This window comes from Plecotus auritus, assembly GCF_963455305.1.
Source record: "Plecotus auritus genome assembly, chromosome: 7".
Taxonomy (NCBI): Eukaryota; Metazoa; Chordata; class Mammalia; order Chiroptera; family Vespertilionidae; genus Plecotus; species Plecotus auritus.
Window position 1 is genome coordinate 56,215,416 of NC_137774.1, and position 22,665 is coordinate 56,238,080.

The 22,665-nt window shown below is 58.8% G+C and overlaps 1 protein-coding gene across 3 annotated transcripts; it reads right to left on the bottom strand.

The window, feature by feature from the left end:
• Positions 1–909: 909 nt before the first annotated feature.
• NATD1 (N-acetyltransferase domain containing 1) lies at positions 910–22,298 on the bottom strand. Of its 3 annotated transcripts, XR_013961196.1 has the most exons (5): positions 22,012–22,298; positions 6,708–6,826; positions 4,234–4,366; positions 2,121–2,267; positions 914–1,526 (listed from the first exon to the last, which is right to left on the bottom strand). XR_013961196.1 is itself a non-coding variant. In XM_080680017.1 (4 exons), exons 1-3 carry the CDS (start codon positions 22,112–22,114, stop codon positions 4,250–4,252), a joined length of 339 nt encoding a protein of 112 aa, XP_080536143.1. In that variant the 5' UTR covers positions 22,115–22,297; the 3' UTR covers positions 910–1,526; positions 4,234–4,249. The 3 variants fall into 3 exon arrangements, 2 of the variants coding, with proteins under 2 accessions (XP_080536143.1, XP_080536142.1); XM_080680017.1 differs by lacking the exon at positions 2,121–2,267 and having other exon boundaries at positions 910–1,526; positions 22,012–22,297; XM_080680016.1 differs by lacking the exons at positions 914–1,526; positions 2,121–2,267 and having other exon boundaries at positions 4,115–4,366; positions 22,012–22,255.
• Between the last annotated feature and the right edge of the window lie 367 nt (positions 22,299–22,665).

Sequence of the window (22,665 nt, forward strand, 5' to 3'; positions counted from 1 at the left end):
GCATGGAGAATGCTGAAAACACAATCGGTATTTAGTTCCTGCTCACTAACAAGCCAAAAGGAGAGTTTATTGACAGGTTGGTTTCTCCATGTAGTGACTCAGGGACCCGTATTCTGTAGCCGGTGGATTCACCATCCCTGAAGCCTGGGCATCACAGCGCCCAGCATCGAATGAGACAGGTGGCGCCTTGGAGGAGTCTACCTCACTTCCATGCACATTCTATCGGCTGGAATGTAGACTCGGACTCACCTGCTACGAGAGGCTGGTGGGTGCACTCTGTGTCCACAATGGGAACAGACTGAGTGTAGCAGGTTCTCTCACCGCTGGGATCTCCACCCTCTGGCCCGCCCACCACTCGGGGCAAGGGCCCAGCAGCAGCCCAGGGACATGGCTTTGGTAATGCTCCTGTTCCTCCAGCTCCGTGTCCTAGCAGCTTCATGCATTTGCTAGTATTGGGGTCACCTCACCTTCTTCCTCGTGCTCTTCCCATGCTCCAGCAGCTTCCGCAGCCAGCCCCCACACTAGGCCCTGTCTGAAGTGGTTTCCACTTTCCAACTCTATGCAGACTGCCCTTCGAGGCAGGAGTGGCCTCTGAGACACGATCTCTTCCACACGGAAACCGGGGGTCAATTATCCAACCCGACTGCGCCATAGTAACAATTCGGTTGCCCAGGGAAACGGAGCTCTGGAAGGTCAGAGCACTCGGTGGCGACATGTTAGCCTCTCACCTGAGTGAGGCATTTCTTGAAGGTGGAGCTGGAAGTCTGCCGGGCTGCCCCGCGTCACTGCGGTGGGGAAAATAAAGCCACAAAGCCCTGGTGGGGGCTGGCTGCTGGGACCACCCTGGAGTTGGTGGAAAAAAATCTAGACTCAGCTCACGGCGGAAGGACAGAACCAGAGCACATCTCTGAAAGCCAGAACAGAATCTGTTTAATATCCTGTAGCCATCAGAACAACACAGCTGAAAACCCAGTACAGGGCCTGCAGGCTACAGCTCCACGCCCTTGTATAAAACTTAGGGTGCTGATTGGAGGAAGTGGGGCCCTGAGAACAGCAGAGGGACATCTGGGTAGACATCAGCCAATTGGAGGCTTCTGTGCTGAGGACCAAGTGAAGGGATGGGTGGACGCTCCATCAATCTCCCCATCACAGCGGCCTTGCACGCAGCCACCTTCTCAGCATCAGCCAGGCATCCCAATCAGCCATGTACCTTGCGGCTCCAGACAGAGCCCTGCCCAGCCTTCCAAGTGACCAGGGACAGCGGCAGGGCAGTGTATTGCTCTCCCAGGCCATCCTTCGCCGTGTGGACAGAGGCCTCAGGACACAGAGGGCACATGGTATTATAGGAAAGGGGTGGCACCGACCCTGCCCCTGCCTCCCAGCCTCCTCGCAACTATAGGGTTCTCCTCATCTATCAGACAGACCTGAGGGCTGGTCTCACAGACGAGATGGCGAGGGCCTGGCCATGCAACGCCCTCTTCTTCCTCCTGTGTTTGGGGGCAGCACTGTGACCCCCAGGGTGGGAACTAGGAGGAAAACATCCCATTCAGAAAGGAGTCCCCCCTCCCTGCACACCGAACTGGGGATCAAACCTGCAATCTGGGTACATGCCCTGACTGGGAACTGAACTGGTGACCTTCCAGTGCATGGGACGGTGCTCAACCAAGCCACACCGGCCAGGGCCCCCTTAATCCTGTTTTGAGGCCATTTGTGATGTTACCCCCACAGGCCTGCCTGGGCACCCCACTTCGCTCCCCTGGACTAGAAGCCCCAAGAGAAGGCTTTTTAGGGGGAGAGAGAAGCTGATGTGAGGCCCTATGACATCACCGCCTCTTCCAGGTGAGGCCCTGGCAGCCGCTCTGCTCTGCGTGAGGGCATGCCAGGCCTCCGATGGCCCTTCCCAGGTGGAGGCAGGGAAAGCGCAGGGCCCTGGCTGGCCATGAAGGGGAGAAGGCACAGGAGCCAAGGTGTCCCCCAAATCCTGGTGCCCTGCTATCTGGCTGTGAGACCTTAGCCACCCTGTGCCCAGGGCCGGGAACCGCAGGGCTGCCAGTGAGGTCAGAGCAGCAGGGAAGGAGGACGGGAGTTCCGCCCAGCTTCACACCAGTGGGCTCCCGCACCTCCCATGCCGCAGCTCATTCACTGGGCCAACAGTCAGATTGCCGCGGAGCAGCCAGGTGGCGGGCTGCCCATGAGCTCCCGCAGGCAGCCTGAGGCCAGCACGGCTTCCGCTGACACGCAAGCACGTCCTGCGTTCTGGTCAGGAGCTTGAAAAACAACAAAGGGGCCCAGGGCCTTGGCCAGAGGTCACCCAGAGCGGGTCCTGAGGGAGGGAAGGCACGTGAGTTACGAGGTGAGGGAACCGGGCCTGTGAGCGACCTGCTGGGAGGGGCTGGTGCTGCCCCAGCCCACAGCGAGGGCTCCCCGGCCTCCTGGCTGGGGAGGCGGAGGGGAGGGGGGCTGGATGCCAGACACATGGGGCAGCACCAGAGGTGACCAGCCGGCGTGCCAGCCGAGGGCTCTAGGCCAGGGCTGCCATGTCCCCAGCCTGGAGAGCGGTGAGGCTCTCGCTGCTGCCCGGGCTCTACAGGAGCCCCGGTGGCCACGCAGCACGGCCTGCAGCGGTCAGCGGCACTTTAAGGCAGCAGAGGCAAGGCAGCCACACCTGCAGGAACTGGGACAAGCTGTCCCTGGGCCAAGGCTACCCACTCTCCCCGACCCCCCACCCTGAGCAGCTCCTGGTTCAATTAACGAGTTCTGTTTGCCTGCTGGCCCAGCATGGCGTGTCACCTGCTGTTAGAACACAGGCTCAGGCTGGGACACAGTGCTCCTGGCCCCACCCCACAGCCTGCTTGTCCTAGGACCCCGCTTGGGCATCCTCCTAGCACTGAGCCACCTCACCCCACAGGCTGCAGAGCAAGAGCACCAGCTCACTGAGCCGCTGGACAGTTTCCATGACAAATCTGTATGTAAACTTGTGTGAGTGGGGAGGGAGGGAGGGAGGGAGGAAAAGACCCAGACCCTGGGCCAGCCGGTCTGTCCACTCTCAGGCCTACCCCCCCTTCTTCAACTGTGCCAGGATGGGCTACCCCAGCCTTGGAAAGGGCCAGAAGCTATGCCCACCCCCTGCTGGCCCATGACTCCCAGCACAGGGGGGACCAGGGGCTCCCCTGGCTCTCATATAGCACACTGCAGAGTTAGGGAGCACTGTTGGAAGGAGGTGCCCTCCACCATCCCGAGGTTTCCTGGGGCCATGCCCAACCACTGCTCACCCGAAAGATGCCCTGAGGCTGGTGGCTGCGAAGGGAAGCCTCTGCAGAAAAGTGTCTTTCCTGGCGAGGAGGACAGCTTTGAGGACAGTTCTCCCTCCCACCTCTGCTCCCAAGGGTCCCTCTGAGGAAGCTAACCCAGGGCCCGGGCCAGTGGGGCGGGTCCCTGGGAGGTTTCGGAGCCCCTGGAGCTGCCCTGGCAACAGGCAGATGGAGAGGGCAGGGCAGCCACAGGGGGCGGGACCTTGGTTCCCACAGAGCTGACAGACAAGGAGGCAAGGAGTTAGGGCACAGGCACGGGGGGGGGGGGGGGGGGGGGGGGGGGGGCGGGAGGCGGGAGGGAGAGAACAGTTGTGCTCCCCTAGCCTCTTGCCCGGAGCATCGCCTGGCACTCAACGTCCACGCTGGGTGTGCTGTGTGCACAGGTGAACCCGAGCAAATGCCCAGGCCACCGTTCCCGGCCACACACATCAGGGAGAACTGCCCGGCCACCCCTGCCAGGCGGGCAGCTGGAGGAAGAAGGGCAGCCGCAGCTGGTGCTGTGCCCTCGGAGCTGGCAGATAGTTTCTTATTGCTCTTCTCAACGCTGGGAACACCCCCTCTGCAAACAGGACCGAGTGGCAAGGGTGGTGAGGGGGTGCCAGGATAGCACTTGCCAATCACAGAGCAAGGAACACAGGGGGGCCCAGCGGGCCACAGAGATGCCCATCCATGTCCCAGTCCTGCCCACAGGCCGTATGGTCTTCCAAAAAGCCACCAGATCTGCAGGCAGGAGCTGCTGGGATGCGGCTGCCTGGCCTCCCCTTGCCAGTCACCGGACCACTGCCCATCCTCAGCCAGCCGCCTCTGGGACCCGGATGAGCGTCCTTACAAAACAGCTGAGTGGCCCACCGCCATGGGATCCATGTTTCCTGAGAGCACACAGAGGCAGGGCCAGGGCGAGGAGAGGCCTGGCAGGGCTCACCTGCCCCCAGCCGGGGTCACGGCTGCAGGCGCTCCAGGTACTGCGGCAGCGGGTTCTCCTTGACGTACTTCTGGATGTACCAGCACGTGAGGTGGGCCTTCAGGTCCTCCTCCACCACGAAGTCCAGGGCAGCCTGCACGGGCAGAGAGAGTGGTCAGTGCCCAGAGCCCGCACCAGGTGCACAGCGGCCCCACCCTGGTGCTGTCACCACCCCGGTGCTGTCACCACCCCACATTTTCGTTAGGGAGCCGGGACTATCGGGAAACTGCCTGGAGCACATGCCATGGAAGAGAGAAAGCCAGGACTGGATGCTGAGCTCTTGCCCGACACAGCAGCCCACAGCCAGGGCCATGTGGGCAGGGGCTGAACCTGGAGAACCCGCCTGCTGCCTGCCTTGTCCCTCCTGCACGCTCCCCGGGCTCCTGTCCACAGCCTGCCCTCCCACTTTAGGCCCCTTGGGCTAACCTGGAGCCTGCCTAACCCCCTCCCCCACTCTCTCTAAAAATTAGTAGAAAACATACCCTCAGGTAAGGGTTCATAACAAGGAAAATGTTTGCTGAAACAAAGCTGAGGACAGCGGGGGGCGGCTGTTCAGAGGCAAAGGAAGCAGCACTTATGAAGCCGAAGCCCTTTGACCTTCCGCCTGAGCGGTGGGTGTCCTCCAGGCACCCACACCTGACAGGGATACAGCCTCTGGTGACAGCAACCCAGCTATCCTCTCATTTTGCAGATAAAAAAGACGGAAGCCCAGGAAGGTGCCCAACACAGTAAGTGCCCCCTGGCAGACAGGACTCCTAGGGGGAGCGTGGGGTTCCACTCCCCATTACCCAGGTCAGTAAATCTGTTTATTTTATTTATTTTTGTTAATCCTCACCCAAGGATACTTTTTCTATTGATTTTTAGAGAGAGTGGAAGGGAGGGAGAGAGAGAAAACATCCAAGTGAGAGAGAGAGACACATTGGTTGGTTGCCTCCCGTAAGCACCCCAACCAGGGCCAGGGATAGAGCCTGCAACCCAGGTGCATGCCCTTGGCAGGGAATCGAACCCACGACCCTTGAGTGGGTGGGCTGACACTCTAACCACTGAGCACAATGGCCAGGGCTCTCAGTTTCTTCCTTGGTCACAGGGAGGGTGGGAAAGGCACAGAAGCCTGGGGGTGTGTGGGAGGGGGGGGGACGGCCCAGGAGCAGCCCTCAGGGACACTGAGGCCATTCTAGGCCCAAGTCCCCTCGGCAATCCAGGCTGCTCTCCCAGCAGCTGGAGCTTGAGGTGCTTTGGGGAGGAGGGGGGTGGGGCAGGGAATGGGGCACCAGCCAATTTACTTGAACATTCGTCACCCATTCATTCCAACAAGAGTGACGGAGCACCTAGGACACACTGGACACGGGCCACAGCCATGAGCTACTGATGCACAGCAGGATCAGGGCCTGGACGCGCAGCTGAGTAGAACCTGGGCCTGGGCCCAGGACCACCGCCCCCAGCCCAGCCCCAAGGAGCAGGGCGCCAGCAGACACGCTGCCCGCCCCACCCCCCCACCACCCACACCCCCTGCCACCCACACCCCCCTACCCCACAGTGCCCCCCTGTGACCCACACCCCCCACCCCACAGCGCCCCCGTGACCCACACCCCCCACCCAACAGCGCCCCCCTGCCACCCACACCCCCTGCCACCCACACCCCCACCCCACAGCGCCCCCCTGCCACCCACACTCTCCCTGCTACCCCACCCCCCCACAAACCACACCTTCCACCCCCCAGCGCCCCCCCACCCACATCCCCTCTCGCCACCCCAGTGCCCCCCAGCCACCCCCCGCCCCCCAGCCACCTTCGTGCTACACAGCCCCCCACCGCCCACACCCCCTACCCCCCATAGCGCCCCCTGCCACCCACACCCCCTCTCACCACCCCACAGTGCCTCCCTGCCCCACAGCTCCCCGCCGTAGCCCCACAGCCCCCCCGCCCCACAGCCAACCCCCCGCCCCAAAGCCCCCCACCGCCCACACCCCCCACCCCCCGCCACCCACACCCCGCTCGCCACTCCACAGTGCCCTCCGTACCACCCCACAGCCACCCCACCGCCCAGCCACCCCCCCCCGCCCCACAGCCCCCCCACCCCATAGCCCCCCCACCGCCCAAACCCCCTGCCGCCACCCACAGCGCCCCCCGCCACCCACACCCCCTCTCGCCACCCCAGTGCCCCCCGCCACCCCACAGCGCCCCCTGCCACCCACAACCCCTCTCGCCACCCCACAGTGCCCCCCTGCCTCACAGCCCCCTCCAGCCGCCCCCCCACCCCACAGCCACCCCCCTCTAAGCCACCCCTCCCGCTCGCCCCCTCCCCTCACTCCTTGCCAGCCTCAGCTACAGGTTGGCAGCAGGGTGGGACCCATCTGTACTTTGGCCAGGAAACAGGCTGAGGCTGGCAGTGCCCTGGTGTCCTTGGGGCGGGAGCGTGCCCTCCACCCACCCCTACCTTGGCGAGGTGCTTGGCGATGCCACGCCCGCGGTAGGCATCGGGGACCTCGGTGTGCTGCAGGTCCACAATCCGCTTGCCCACGTACTCGTAGAGCAGGACGGCCCGATCGTGACATCCTGCAGGGGAGGGTAGACATGTGAAGCAGGGCAGCTGGAGTGGAGAGAAGGCGTCAAAGCCAGGCTGCTGGAGCTGGAACCTCAATAACCTCTCTGTGCCTCAGCTCCCCATCCATAGAATGGGGACATAATAAAACACCCCTCATAGGGTTGTTTGGAGACTAAAAGAGTCATCCCTGTAAAATGCTTAGGACAGCACCCAGAACACTCTAGGCCACCATGAGTCGTTGTTGTTATTCTCAGTCTCAGCATCCCAGGACCCCCAGAGCCCCCCAGCCCAGCCATCTATGTCCCCATCTGCACTCCCTCCAGAGGGTCTACAGGCCCAGGCCCAGCGCTGGGTGCACTGCAGAACTTGCCAAGCCCCCACTAACCCAGAGCCCAAGAGACAGGAGAGCAGACGAGACATGCAGCAGGACCACTTGCCAGGCCCAGGGAAGGTCAGGAGGTGTGGCACTGGCATCGACAAGGAAGTGACGCCCGCACATAAGACAGGAACAAATGAGCTTTTGTGCCCTCGCAGTCCTGCCAAGCCTGGGCTCACCAGCCCACCCCAGAGTCCCATTGGGAAACATTTAACAGGGCTCCTCCAGCCAAAGTCTATTCCCATCTGTCTCTCTGTGTATCCATCCACCCATCCATCCAACCACATCCATCCATCCATCATCCATCCATCCAACCACATCCATCCATCATCCATCCATCATCCATCCATCCAACCACATCCATCCATCATCCATCCAACCACATCCATTCATCCATCATCCATCCATCCAACCACATCCATCCATCATCCATCCATCCAACCACATCCATCCATCCAACCACATCCATCCATCCATCATCCATCCATCCAACCACATCCATCCATCATCCATCCATCATCCATCCATCCAACCACATCCATCCATCATCCATCCAACCACATCCATTCATCCATCATCCATCCATCCAACCACATCCATCCATCCAACCACATCCATCCATCATCCATCCATCCATCCATCATCCATCCATCCAACCACATCCACCCATCCATCCATCCATCCAACCACATCCATCCATTCATCCATCCATCCAACCACATCCATCCATCCAACCACATCCATCTGTCCATCCATCTATCCATCCATCCATCATCCATCCATCCAACCACATCCATCCATCATCCATCCATCCAACCACATCCACCCACCCATCCATCAATCCATCCATCCAACCACATCCATCCATCCAACCACATCCATCCATTCATCCATCCATCCAACCACATCCATCCATCCAACCACATCCATCTGTCCATTCATCTATCCATCCATCCATCCATCCATCCATCCATCATTCATCCATCCAACCACATCCTTCCATCCAACCACATCCATCCATCCATCCATCCATCCATCCATCCATCCATCCATCATCCATATAGCCATCCATCCATCATTCATCCATCCATCATCCATCCATCTACATCCATCATCCATCCATCCATCCACATCCATCATCCATCCATCAACCATCCATCCAACCACATCCATCATCCATCCATCCATTCATCCATCCATCCATCCATCCATCCATCTCCCCTCTGCCTGCCCATCTACTGACCCAGCCCCCCCCCCATCCACCCATCTGTGCACACATCCATCCACCAGGCCCGTTCAACAACTGCTGAGCCCCAGGCAGTTTCAGATGCTGAGGACACAGCAGTAAGTAGGCCAGACAAGAGTCCTGTGCTGGTGGACGCATGAGGAGACAGAGCAGAGAAGCAGGCAGGTGGACGGAGAGGTGGCAGGAGAAAGAGGAGCGGCTGTGTGCTGTCTGGGGAGCAGTGTCACAGGCTGGGAGCAGCCAGTGCAAAGGCCCTGAGGCAGGAGTGGCAAGCGAGGGGGTGGAGGAGATGAGGGGAGGGCAAGGGTGATGGGGGGAGGAGTCCCGCAGAACCTCGTAACCACCGTGAGCTGGGAGCCATCAAGGGTCCTTGGCAGAGGAGGGATAGGAGGTGACTGTGTCTCGTGATCCTCCTCTGGCTGCTATGAGAAGAGGGATGTGGTGGCCACAATAGTCCAGGTGAGCAATGCGGGGTGCTGATGGCTCAAGTGTGGGGAGAGAATGAGTAGCTGAGGACAGCTCCAAGATCTGTCCTTCAGAGAGCTGTGATGTATGAAGGAACTAAGCTGGATCGGGGGACAGAGGGCCATGTCGCTGGAGGTGGTCAGGGAAGGACAAAAAGAGGGCACAGCCAGCGTGAGGGCCCTGAGGCCAGAACACACAATTTGCTGTGCCTCAAAGAAAACATGTCAATGCCAAGTGTGATTATTAAAAGCAAATTGTATTTCATGTGGTTCTCGCTTTAAAGCAGTGTAATTTGCTCCATGCTGCCTGGGCCGGGGCCTGTGATGTCACCAACAGAAGCGAACATGGCCCACCCCGTTAGGGGCTTTCTGGTTCTCCCCGATGCTCAGGGTGACACTGCAGGCCTCCCTGTTTGCAGATGGGGAGACTCAGACCCAGGGGTCCACATCCCACAGTGAGGCAGGTGAAGCGGAACCCAGGCCTCAGACCAGTCTCTTTGCTCCACCTGGACATGACCTCTGCCTCCTGCCTCCAGGCCTTTCCCAAGGCAGTTGCTTCTGCCTGGAATATCCTTCCCCGAAATGGTCCAGCCGAGGGTGGCCATAGGGGCCCCTGCACCCCCTCCTCAGGCCTGACGGCTGCTCTGGTGGGCGGGCCCAGCTCTGGCCCCACTGCCACCTGCCCTGGCCATGCAGCGGGACTCTGGTCTTGGCTCCCACACCTGCTGGGTAATTCAACGTGCCCAGAAGAGGACCACAGGGACCAGCGGAGGGAGCTGCCTGTGTGCCACCCTGGCCGTCTAATTACCCCATCTCATCAGGGCCTCCATGCCAGGCAGGTTCAGGCACTGGGTGTGTAACAGTAAAGAAAACCGACCAGATGCTCCCTCCTGGAGGCAGACAAGAAGTGGTATCATTATAAACAAGAACGGATCTGAAGGGGACAAGCTAGAGATTAATGCAGCAGAGGAGGGGAGGGTGCACAGGGTAGGCCTCTCCTGAGCAAAGACCTGAGGGGCAAGGAACACGAAAGGACACGTGGGGGACGAGCAGTCCAGGTGCCGAGGACAGCTGTGCAAAGGCCGAGGCACACGGTGCAAGCAGCAGTGGGAACCAGCAGGTGGCTGGAATGAGTGGGGGAGTGTGGTGGTGAGGCACACTGGAGGCTCTGGGGCCAAATCACGTAAGGCCTTGCAAGCCACTGAGAAGATCCCGGCTTCTCACACGGCCATTTCCGGAGGGAGGTGGCGGGTCCTCAGACCTTGGAAGCTTGCTAGTTTCCCTCTGTTCATTCGCCTGCCCGTTCCCTCAACAATATCCTTGAAGTGGCCACTGGGCCGTGGATGGAACAGACCCCCAAATGGCTGGGGCTGTTCCCTACCCTGGTTCATCAGCTCCTGATGGTCACAGGGGCTCGGTCACCATGGTGTCCCCAGTGCCCAGCCCAGGGAAGACACTCAAGAGAGATTTGTCCTATAAACTACTGCTGTTCTCTCTCTGCCAGACACACTATAGGGATTCGAGGGTGACCTGTGGCCTCCTCCCCAGAGCCTGGCCCTGCGCCTTCAGAGATAGCAGGTGCCATAGCTGCAGCACACATGGCAAGGCCTGGCAGGAGACAAGGCCGTGCTCAGCTCCTTCCACACACTAACCCTCATGAAACCCTTGCAGAATGGGCAGGAAGGACTCAGAGCCCTGCTTACAGACAGGAACACTAAGGCTCTGAGAGGCAGTCACACACCTCTCGGTGCATGGACTTGGCTGGAGACAGGCGGAAGCTCTTCTGTCTGAAAGAGAAACAGAAGGAGCGCCAGGGGCCACAGGCTGTGCATGAGAGAAGCATGTGCTACGGAGGCCCCTCTACACAGGCTGGGCCACACCGTGCTGGGGGAGGAGCCAGGCACTTAGTGGGCAGTCCCAGAGCCTCTGGTCTGTGGCCTGGCACCTGTGTCTTAGAGTCCCAACTACCCACACCCAACATGGCCAGAATGCCCCTCCTCTTCCCTCAAACCTGCCTGGAGAGCCCCAGAAAATGGCGAACCCCTGTGGCTCAGGTCAAGATCCCGGGGACCTCCTTGCCTTGTCTTCCTCTCTGACTCTGAGCTGATCCTGAGACAAGTCCACGGGTACAACTTTCAAAACATGCTTAGAACCTGGCCACTGCTACTCACATCTCCTTGGGCACCTCTGCATCCACCAGGGAAGCCGAGTCAGATCCCATTTGTCCTCTGCTCAGGGCTCTGGTCCAGCCACACCAGCCTCCTCGCTCTCCTCACACACACCCAGCTCTCAACGCCCAGCCTGGCAGGTTGCTCCCTCTGCCTGGCCTCCCCTCCTAGAGCAGAAGTGGGAAACCTTCTTTCTGCCAAGGGCCATTGGGATATTTATACCATCATTGGAGGGCCATACAAAATTATCAGCCCAAAAATTAGCCTGCCAGCCCAGCCAGCAGGGCTCAGTGATTGAATGACGACCTATGAACCAGGAGGTCACGGTTTGATTCCTGGTCAGGGCACATGTCCAGGTTGCAGGCTTGATCCCCAGTGTGGGGCATGCCCGAGGCAGCTGATCCATGATTCTCTCTCATCATTGATGTTTCTCTCTCTCTCCCTCTGTGAAATCAATAAAAATGTATTTTAAAAAATTAGCCTGCTGTATTTGGTCAAACATTTAACTAACTCACCACTAATGCCTTGGCAGGGCCAGGCCACATGATTTCAGAGGCCTTAGTGGCGCAGGGCCTGCCGTTCCCACCACTGCCTAGCGCCTCCCAAGGCTGACTCCTCCTTGTGACCCAAGGTGGCCCAATGTCCCCTCCCAGAGGTCCCCTGCCCCCAGCAGAGGCCAGGACAGGGCTGTGTGCCTGGGTACCCGCCCTCTGCCATCAGCGTGTGGGCAGCTGGGCCCAGGGCACCACTCTCTCTGCTGACAGCACCGTGGGCAGAGCCCAGGGCAGGGCTGAGTTCTGTGAGCAATCAACACTGACTAACAAAGGAGGCCGCAGGAACAAGTCCAAGGCAGGGGGAGGCCTGGGTCCGTCCACACTCTGCCAGGTGACTCGAGACCAGTCCCAACACCTCATGCCCAAGATCTCACCTGTCCTGGGACCATCACTCTGTCCCTCCTGGGCCCGAGAGTCACACTGTGACCACAGTCTGCAGTGGTTTTGAAAAAAGTTAAAGCTACTCGGGTCATAAAAGTCCCTACCCTTGGCCTCTACCCCAGCACCCTTCGCCGGCCCCAACCCCAGGGCCAACAGCCCCAAGAAGTTATCAGGGAAGGTGGTCACTGAGAACTCATCACCCCTGCAGACGGGGAGGAGAAGAGGGTTCTGGGGGGAGATGAGGGGTCTGTGCAGAGGGCCAGGCAGCCGCCACCTCCATGCCCATCTCAGTGCCGAGAGGTGGCCGGTGGGTCAACATGCCCACTGGACAGATGGGAGAGTAGGCAGGGCTTCTGTTCCCTCTGGGAGTGAAGAGGCTGAGCAGCACAAGTAGGTACAGGAGCAGGGAGTAGACCCCGGGAACAGCGGCTGGCATGTGGGGCATCTCCACACGCAGAGCCTGGGTGGGGAGGGACCATAGGCTGGTGGCTCAGAGTAGGTTAGGGCATTAGGCAGAGGGGGCTGCGGCCTGGGAATCCTCCAGGGGACCAGCCAAAACAGCCGGGACGCACGTGAAGACCCTGGGGTTACCCAGGAAAGTTACCCGCTGATCCTCTTGCCACCAGCTGCCTGGGGGCAGAGGGAGGCCAGGGGCAGCTGACCCTCTGTGACCTCAGATTTCCCATCTGCAAAGTGGGGGTGGGGAGGCCGTGGGGAGCACCAGGATTCTAGGGCCCACAGATGAATCTTCTTTTTAGATTCCAAAACAGAGATTTATTTATGAAGAATTATTCAGTTTCTACATAAAAACCACCAGCTGCTCCTCATCGGGTTTTTAACATACATCAATTGTCGGGGTCCTCTATTCACCTTCACACCTTCAGCACACAGCTCTTGTTGGTGCCAGGAAGGACAACGGAGGCAGTGAAGGGTTTCCGGGGGCTGGCATGGGGGGCGCTCGGGGTGTCCCCTGAAGAGAATGCACATGGAGGCAGTTTCTCAGCACCTTGCTGGCTAGCTGTGTCACGCCAGCATGCGCCCCATGGGCCGGTGACTTTTCTGTCTGTTGTGGCGGCACCCACAGCTCTCATTCTTCCACAGGCCAGTGCTTTGTGCTTCCGTGACAGCTCAGCTGCAGACACTGTTGTAATTGTCTTGGTGAATATGATGCCAAGAGCCAAGGAAGGGCCGTAGACGGATAATACAGTCTGTTGTAACTTTCCCTTCGCCTGCATATATCTCGAGTTTGCAAGTAGAGCCACTCCCGCGTTCACCAGTGTCCTTACTAAAATCCTGCCTTCATTGCTTTGCCAGATTGCACGCCTTGAACCTGAAGCGCTCTCTCTGAGGGGGTCACTGCTCCCTCGAGTGGGAACTGCTGTTTGGTGTATAAACATTTAAGTTGAGAGGTGAAGTGGTCCAAAGGGGCCTGACTTGGTGCTTGGTGAAGACGGTCCATATAACATGTTGTCAATCATCATTCGGATAAGAGAACGTCAGAGTTTGCTCAAACCTCTTCCCAGTCATGGTTTGTGGAAATATGGGTGATTCAAGTAAAGGATCGGTTGACCAGTCATCTCTCCATCTGGCTTCCTTAGTCCCTTCAACATACTTAAACTGAGAAACTTCTCTGTATCTATATAAGTAACGTCTGTTCATGGTGAAGTGCTAGCAGAGGTTTTGTGGCATTTTCCCATTTGGCGATGGTGTAAATTGGTGTGAGAAGTAATAGATCGAAAAAATCTTTATCAAAAAGTAAATTGGTTACTTCACCTAAACTTTGTGGGTCTTCACATTGAACAGCTACGCCTGAAATATCTGTATAATCTCCAAGGCTGGCAGAGTGTCTTCTGCCCATTCTTCCCCACAGTCACGGCACTGTCGGTGCCCCGCAGTCCTCTCTGCCTCCGTGTGCACGAATGCCAGATTCATCGCTGTCTCCCTGCAGCACTGCCTTCCAGCTGAGACATGGTCACAGGCCAGCCAGACACGGGGTCTGCACATAGCTCGCTCACACGTTCTTTCCTGTGACGCATCTTTCTGAAACCTTTTCCATAATGAAAGACGGATGGAAGGATTAGATGGATTGCTCGTCCCATCTCTGGAAATACTGACTGACGAGTTAAGAAAAAGACACAAGTATACTTGTGACCAGTCAGCAAGGGGTTAGGTTGCAAAACCTGCCCCTGAACAAATAATGGTTCAGAAGGGGGCCAAGTCAGTCACCTCTGGGCAGTTATCTGTGCCTGACGGCTTTAACGTCAAGTCCCTGGGTGGCGGCCGTCAAGACTTGCTGCTTGTTTTCTGCTTTAAGAGAACTGTCTGGGCCTGGCTGGGAGGCTGATTAGTTGGAGCATCACCCTGTACATCAACAGGCTGCGGGTTCCATTTACGGTCAGGGTGTGGATGGGAGGCAACTAATTGATGTTTCTCTCTCCTATCAATGTTTATCTCTCTCTCCCTCTTCCTTCCTTTCTCTCTGAAGTCAATAAAAACACATCCTCAGGTGAGGATTAAAAAAAAAGCGCTGCCCTAGCTTGATCCCCAGTCAGGCACGTGCCCAGGGTGGCTCCTTCTCGGGTACAGGAGCAGCCGATCGATGTTCCACTCTCACATCGATGTTTCTCTTTCTCTCTTTTCCCTTCCTCTGTCACAAAAAATAAAAATTTTTAAAGGTATATATCTTTAAAAAGTACTGTCTGAAAAAAGGCAGTAGGAAAAAGCGGGTCTATAATGACAGACATGAGGCTGGGCTGGGCAATCACAGAACACACAATTTGTTTTTGTTTTCTTTTGTTTTTTAAATATATTTTATTGATTTTTCACAGAGAGGAAGGGAGAGGGATAGAGAGTTAGAAACATCGATGAGAGAGAGACATCGATCAGCTGCCTCCTGCACACCCCCCACTGGGGATGTGCCCGCAACCAAGGTACATGCCCTTGACCGGAATCGAACCCGGGACCGCTCAGTCCCCAGGCCGATGCTCTAGCCACTGAGCCAAACCGGTTAGGGCCACAGTTTGTTTGTTTTTTAAAAAAAACCCACAATAGGGATCTTGTATAATTTCAAATCAAACTCCTCATGGTCCTTAAAATACCCAAAACATAGTTAGAAGGACACACACTTATTTTTAAAGTGAGGGGTATGACACGCTCCCTGAGTTATGCTCCGTGTGGGGTAAAAAACAAAAAAGCCCAGGACGTGATTTATACATGGCACTGACAGACTTTTACCACAAGTGGAGGTAGGGTCGCCTGTGCTGCCATGAAACCCAAAGTTGATTCCGAACAGGACGGTTATCGACTGCTCCATCAGGACAGGCCCAGAAAACGACAAAAACCCACGGCTGTCCCCTGCAGCCTTCGGCTAGACTCTGGGCCACTCTGGGGCCGCCGGCCAGGGCAGCCGGCAGCTTGATTCACAAGGATTCGGGTTTGTCTGTGTCTGCGAGCGCCCGAGTGTGCCTGCTCCTGGGCACACCTATGCCTCGTAGCTGAGCTGGGCGTTCATCTTGATGCACATCCCATGGATGATGTCAGGGGTGGCCATGCAGCTGACCGGGAAGAGACACACCTTCTCCGGGCACCAGGAATCCTCCTCCACCCGCCCTGCCCTTGGAGAGCACCTTCCAGAAGCCGGCCTTGTGGGTGCGCACACAGCGTTGCCTAGAGGACCTGCTGCTGGTCCAGCTGGGCACTTCCCAGGGCCCCTCGCAGGCTGTAGTGGCATCTAAGCGGATATGGTGGGTGTTTCTTGCCTATCCCCGTGGCAGATGCTCTGATGGAGACTGATGAAGCGGAGGCCTCCTCAGCCACGTCTGTACCAGCGTGGTCCCTGCTTGGGGCCACTCTGCTCCATGCACTTCCTTCTCCACACCCAGGAGACTCTGTAGGGCCCGGAACTTGGCCGGTGGGTGTCACACACAGCTCTGATTCTCGAGACGTTGCCACTTAACGTCCGCCTTGAGGGGGTAAACCCCGGGGACCCCAGGCGACCGCAGGAGGGTGGCCGGTGGGCACTGCCTCAAGCAAGGGCCAGCAGCTTGTCTGCTTGCAGCTTTAGCAGGTGCACAGCGGTGCCATTTTGGGGTCAAGGCCTGCGGTGCTGCCCTGGCCAGCGCCACGGGCATTCACACAGGGCACCCTCCCGCCCCATCCCCGGTCAGCGCTGGGGCTGACTCTGCTGCTGCCACAGACTCTGGGAACAGCAGCATCAGACCCTTCTTCTTGAAGCAAGTGGGGCGCTCAGCCCTGGTGGAGAGGGGAGAGGGAAGGCCAGAGAAAGGGCCATTCAGGGGTGGGCACGATTCCAGCTTAGCTGCCACAGGCTGGGTGCCCTGCTTCCCCAACGATGAAGTGGTGACACACAAGCTAGTGTTTTTGAACCTGGACTTGAGGTCTGACAAGCCTGTGTCGAGCACTCTCTCACAGCCCATGCCAGCGATATCCAGCCAGGCCCTTTAGAACGGCCTGCAGGCCATTCCCATTCCTCTGCTTGCACGGCTGTCCTGCCCCACAGCCTGCTCTCTTCAGACCAGCCAGGGGGGCCTGCAACCACCCTGTCCACTCTCTGCTCAAGACCCTCCTGGGCATCCACCTCACTCAGAGTCACAGCCAAGGCCTCTTGCCGCCTCCCAGGGCCTCACACCTCCTGCCCCAGGACCTGCCGACAACATCTACATGACCCTCCTCTTGTCCCTCCAGTCCCGCTGCCCCAAGGCCGGCAGGCACCACATGCCTTGGCCCCGGCTGCTCCTTTCACCCGGAAGTTCTTCCTACTCGAATCCCTCCTCGCTTCTGCTTGGTCTTAACTTCAACGCTACCTTCCCAGGGAGGCCTCCTGAACACCCGATTCCAAACAAAGCCCTTTGCCACCCCTCCTCCTACCCTCCTCGTTCCTCACAGGCCTGGTTCCTAGGGTGGCTCCCACGGGGTGTGCTGCCTGCCATCCTCTAGATGGCCAATCCCACGCGTCCCCGACACCTAGCACAGGGCCTGGCACACTCCAGCCCCTCAATAAGGTCCAGACCCTAACTCTTCTCCCTCCAAGGGGCCCTGGGCAAATCTGTGAAACAGAAGAGCCGTGTGCCCACACCCACCAGCAGGCTAGAGGGCGAGTTAGGAGCCTCTGTGCCGGGCGCCTAGAGCACAGCTGCTCAGCCCCTTCCCTCACCACCGGGCAGGAAGCTCGGCAGCCAGCACTGCCAGAGAGCCCCCCCCCCCCACCCGGCCTGGGAGCCCAGGGCCACTCAGCCTCTCAGCCTGTGCTCAAGTCTCTCTACAGGCTCTGCTCTCGCCCCCGGCCCCCACATCCACTGCCAGGCGGACCAGGGCTGCAGAGCCTGGTGTGCAGGCGGAAGGGGGACAGACAGTCTCACACTGCGCCTGGGGTGGCTGGAGTCCCTGGAACACTTTATAGTTAGCTGTCGGGGCAGCAGGTTCCAGAGGTGGGCACGTTTAGAAACATGGCTGGGCACGTCTACCTGTGACCACAGCCAGCTCTGGGGGAGAGGGAGGGGGGGGGAAAGAAAGGGGGAGTAGCTGGGGAGGGGTGAGGGGGTGAGGTGAGGGAGCGGAGAGGGGGGAGTGACATGGGGGGGTAAGGGAGCGGGGGCGGGGTCTCCTTTGGCTGGACTCATTAGGAAGAAGGAAAACCTGAACATCCTTTTTTCCTTTGTCTCTGTGAGCATGCAGCACCACCTGAGCACCCAAGGGAACCAGAGACCTCCCTGGAACCTCAGAAAAGAGGATTTGAAAAGCCAGAGGCCCCTCTTTAGGACAAGGATCTCAAGGTCTGGGCTATTCTTACTGAGTTCTAGTCTTGCTGCATGTTAACATGTAGCAGAGTAGTTTGCAGGCCAGCTGTGAACTGGATGAGTTTGACAGGAACTCAACTTCAAAAACATAAAAGTAGCCAACTGCAAAGAAGAAATCAATGTGTAAGTGACCAAATAGTGTATAGAAGCAGAGGCAGAGCTCTAGATACAATATCCTCTCTCTCTTACTTGCTGAAAGCGAATAAAACCACCTTGCAAGAATGGGCCACCCCCGCCATCAAGCCCTCCCTTGAGTTTGGTAACCCCTCCCCAAGAGCACAAGGGCCCTGGCCACAGCACACAGCAGCGGGAGTACCGGCTTCCACGTGCAAAGAACAGCATTTGAGTTCTGGCTCTGGCACTTTGTGATGCTGGGAGTCTTTCCTGCCCTGTGGTCTAAGCCTCAGTTTGCTCATCTGTAATATGAAATTGTTACCATTGTGACTAGCTAGTTCATATTAATAACTAGAGGCCTGGTGCGGTGGGGTTCCTTGGCCTGGCCTGCAGTTTTCTGACATCCCCCAAGGGGTCCCGGATCACAGGCCAGGCCTAGGGACCCTGATCGGGCTGGCCGGCTGGGGAGGGACATGGGAGGGCTCCAGGGTATGTCCAGCCCAACTTGCCCAGTTCTGATCAGCCAGACCCCAGTAGCAAGCTAATCTACCGGTTGGAGCATCTGCCCCCTGGTGGTCAGTGTACACCATAGCTACCAGTTGAACAGTCCAACAGTTGAATGGTTGCTTACGCTTTTATATCTACACTAATAAAAGAGAAAGATGCAAACTGACCATACCTTCGCGACACCCACCAGCCCATCAGGAGTATGCCAACAAAGATGATGGGTTAATTTGCATATGCAGGCGCCGAGCGGACTGGGGCGGGATGCTTGCATTGTCGCCATGGCAATGACACAGGCGTTCCGCACCACCCCAGCCGCTCCGGGCTTTTGGGCAGCGTGGGAAGGCAGAAAGGCAGCTCTGGGCAGGAGTGAAGGTGGTGCTGGCAGCCAGGGGAAGGAAGGCCCATTCTTGCACGAATCTTTGTGCATCAGGCCTCTAGTCCTATCTAATAAAAGAGTAATATGCAAATTAAACATCACTCTGCTACACCCACAAGCCACGCCCACCAGCCAATCAGGAGCGAGTATGCAAATTAACCCAACCAAGATGGCTGTGGCCACCGAGAGAGCAGGAGGCTTGTGTTTCCCCGGCAATGGAGGAAGCCAAGCTTTCCGCACACCCTGGCAGGCCCAGGCCTCCACTCAAGGCTACAAAGTTTCAATTATAGAAGATAAATAAATCCCAACAAAAATGGTGGCAGCCACAGAGCGAGCAGAAGGCTTGGCTCTGCTCAAGGCTACAAAGTTTCAATTGTAGAAGATAAATAAATCCCAACAGAAATGGCTGCTGCCACGGAGCAAGCAGAAGGCTTGGCTCCGCTCCAGGCTACAAAGTTTCAATTGTAGAAGGTAAATAAATCCCAGATACCAGGGCCTCCGTTTGGGTCGCCTGGGGGCATGGCCGGCCTGCAAACACCACAGGCCCCTTGCCCAGGCCACCCCACACCCCAAGGGAACCCCCACCCTGATCCGAGACACCCTTCAGGGCAAACCAGCTGGCCCCCACCCGTGCACCAGGCCTCTATGCTATCTAATAAAAGAGTGATATGCAAATTGACCGTCACTCCCACACACAAGATGGCTGCCCCTCTGTGGTCAAAGATCCTGCCCCCATGTGGACATAAGATGGCCACCACAAGATGGCCAGCAGGGGAGGGCAGTTGGGAGGGACCAGGCCTGCAAGGGAGGGCAGTTGTGGGAGATCAGGCCAGCAGGGGAGGGCAGTTGGGAGGGACCAGGCTTGCAAGGGAGGGCAGCTGGGGGCGATCAAGCCTGCAGGGGAGGGCAGTTAGGGGTGACCAGGCCTGCAGGGGAGGGCAGTTAGGGGCAAACAGGCTGGCAGGGGAGCAGTTAGGCATCAATCAGGCTGGCAGGGAATGGTTAGGGGGTGATCAGGCTGGCAGGCAGAAGCGGTTAGGGGCAATCAGGAAGGCAGGCCAGCGGAAGTGAACCTCCCCAGCGCGGCCCGGCCCACGGCCTGGGGGCGGTGTCGCTAGCACGCACTGTGGGGCAACCTCGGGGGCGGAGGTTCCGCCCAGCGCTCCAGACGCTGCGGTGGGGGCGTGGCCGACCCCAGGTGGGGAGGGGTGGGCTGTGGGGAGCCAGCAGTCCTGGATTGTGAGAGGTAGGATCGGGCCTAAACGGGCAGTCGGACATCCCTCGAGGGATCCCAGATTGGAGAGGGTACAGACTGGGCTGAGGGACACACCCCCCATGCACAAATTACGTGCACCGGGCCTCTAGTATATAGATAGGAAGAAAGCAAACAGAGACATGGATGCATGTGCAGTAAAGTCAGGGTGAGGTAGGGAAGATGCTTGCCTGTCAGTCTAGCCTGGGGAGCCATGGATTGGCTGGGAGGGTGGAGCCCACGGCAAGCTTGAGAAATCTTAGGTTCAAATCCCCAGAAAAAGACATTTTCTCTCTCTTGCCACTTATGCTCCTATTTCTTTCTTGTTCCATGACCCACACTCACCTGCCAGGTGGCCCTAGAAGCTGCATGGACCATGGCCCTGTGGGCCCCACACGCCATGGACTGCAGCTGGAACACAAGCTAAGCGGGCAGATGCGGGACCGGACTGGGCTTCAATGTGGAGTGGACACCTGGGCAGTGGCTTTCATCCTAGCTCTGCCCAAGACAAGATGGGGCTTTTCCCATGGCGGGACAGGGGAGGTGGGACCCTGACGGGAGAGGTCCTTTACTGTCACCTCACCAATAAAGCTTTCCTCCGCACCTCATCCTCCTGGGGGCCTCAAGAAGTTCTTGTTCCTGCAGCACCCCGAGAGCTCCACTGCCACCAGCTGCAGGTGGGCACATGGAGGCTACCCCAGCAATAACAGGGTGCTTATGCCTCACATTACACGGATGTGCTAGGGCCTGGCTCAATGCCCAGCACTGCCCCAAGGGGAGGGGAGAGTGTCTCGGAAATGTCCCTGCCCCAGCTCCCAGCCCCTCCTGATGCATCCAAGTGCAGGTTGGAGGTGTCCAGTTCCAGGAGTCACACTGGGCAGGACCCTGTTCCAGTTCTGCCCCAATTCACTGCCTGACCTCAGGCAGCCCCTCCCTTTCCTGGGCCTCTGCCTTCCCTTCTCAGGAATGGGCACAGTGGCCTCTGAAGGCCCTTTTGGCTTGGACCTTGCCACAGGGGCCCAGCTGGGAAGGAGGAAGAGTTATAAAAGCAAAAGGGATGGGATGCAGGGGTTTATGGTCCTTCATTTCACAATTCTATTTTTTATCCCCCAGAACTCTTAGGAGAAGGGTTGTGGGCCCGTAAGTGGAGGAACTTTTCTTCACAGGAAAGGAAGGCTTGCCTATGTTTTCTCGTTTCAAAAGTAAGGTCCATGTTGTTCGGCACTTACTATGCGCTGCAGGTTCTGTCCTAAGCCTTGACTCTTATCACAGCACTTCACTCTCACACCCGGCCAGGTATGCGCTGTTACTCCCATAGTAGGATGGAGAAACTGGGGCACGCAGAGGAGGCAGCGAGGCCAGAGTCCCCAAGGCGCTGGGGTCTGATAGGGACACCACACCCTCCCACCGCCTTCCTGGGGAGAAGCAAACCTCAATCTGCCCAGAGGATCCTTCCAGCACCCCTCGGTGCAGCAAAACGAAGGCTCCCAGGAAGCTATTTAACACCCCGGGGAGCGGGAAGTCACAGCCGACCCGCTTTCCAGGATCTCAGACAGCAGCCTCTGGAAACACCGGAAAGCACGCCGGGCCCGAGCAGGTGCGCGTTCCCAGAGTCGAGGCAGGGGCTGGCGGCCGGGCTGCCCGCTCTGGCTTCCGCCTTCCCGGGGGCTCGCCGCGCGCCCGGCGGGGCTGTTCCGCGGGGACGCGCCTTTCCCCACAGCCCGCCCCTCCCCGCCCGGGGTCGGCCACGCCCCCACCCGTCCGGGAGCCGCAGCCCCGGCGGCGTCCGGAGCGCCGGGCGGAACCTCCGCCCCCGAGGTCGCCCCGCGGCGCGCGCTAGCGACACCGCCCCCGGGCCGTGGGCCGGGCCCGCGCTGGGGAGGTTCGCTTCCGCGGGTCTGTCCCTCGCAGACAAAGGGCGGGACGGCCGGGCACGCGTTACCGTTGAGCCGGACGGTGAACTGGCGGCGCCGACGGTCGTGCTCTACGCGGATGGGGCAGCCCGGCTCCTGCGCGCCCGGCGCGGCGGCCGGCGAGTGCGCCATCCGCGGCGGGATGAGGCCGCTGGCCCCGGGCAGCGGGGCTCCAAGGCCGGGCGCGCGGGGAAATGCGCGGGCCGAGGGGCGGGGGCGCGGGCGGCGGGGGCGCGGGCAGCGGCCCGGAGAGGCTGGGATCCGCACCGGAGACCGCGGCGGCGACGGCGCCGACACTGACACTCAGACGCGGCCGACAAAAGGGGGCGGGGACCAGCTGGGGGTCACGTGCCGCGCGGGGCCAGTGGGTGCCGGCCGGTTTGTTTTGATACATTCCGTCTGCTCTTAAAGGGCCAGGCCCGCCTCCTGCGCGCCGCTGGGCGCTCCAAACACCGCGCGCGCCGCATCCGCTAGAGGCCACCTTTCCCTCTTGCATTTAATTCACTGGCAACTTTGGGGCCCCACACGGACCCCTTCTCAAAGAGATATAGTGACCTGCAGGAAAATTCCAATGATTCCCTCGCAGCCACCATTTATTCAGCACTTGCTTTGTGCGTGGCCTGTGCTTAGCAAAACCCTGGTGAGCTCCAGGGAGGTTCAGTAGGACTCAGTGAGCTCAGCTG

Bases quoted from the DNA above. Each gene is read 5' to 3' on its own strand.
- NATD1 (XM_080680017.1), bottom strand. From the start codon at position 22,114: ATGGCGCACTCGCCGGCCGCCGCGCCGGGCGCGCAGGAGCCGGGCTGC. The intron at 6,827-22,011 runs GTAACGCGTGCC...CCTCCCCTGCAG, and splicing joins GTTCACCGTCCGGCTCAACG to GATGTCACGATCGGGCCGTC. The intron at 4,367-6,707 runs GTAGGGGTGGGT...CTGCCCGTGCAG, and splicing joins TCGCCAAGCACCTCGCCAAG to GCTGCCCTGGACTTCGTGGT.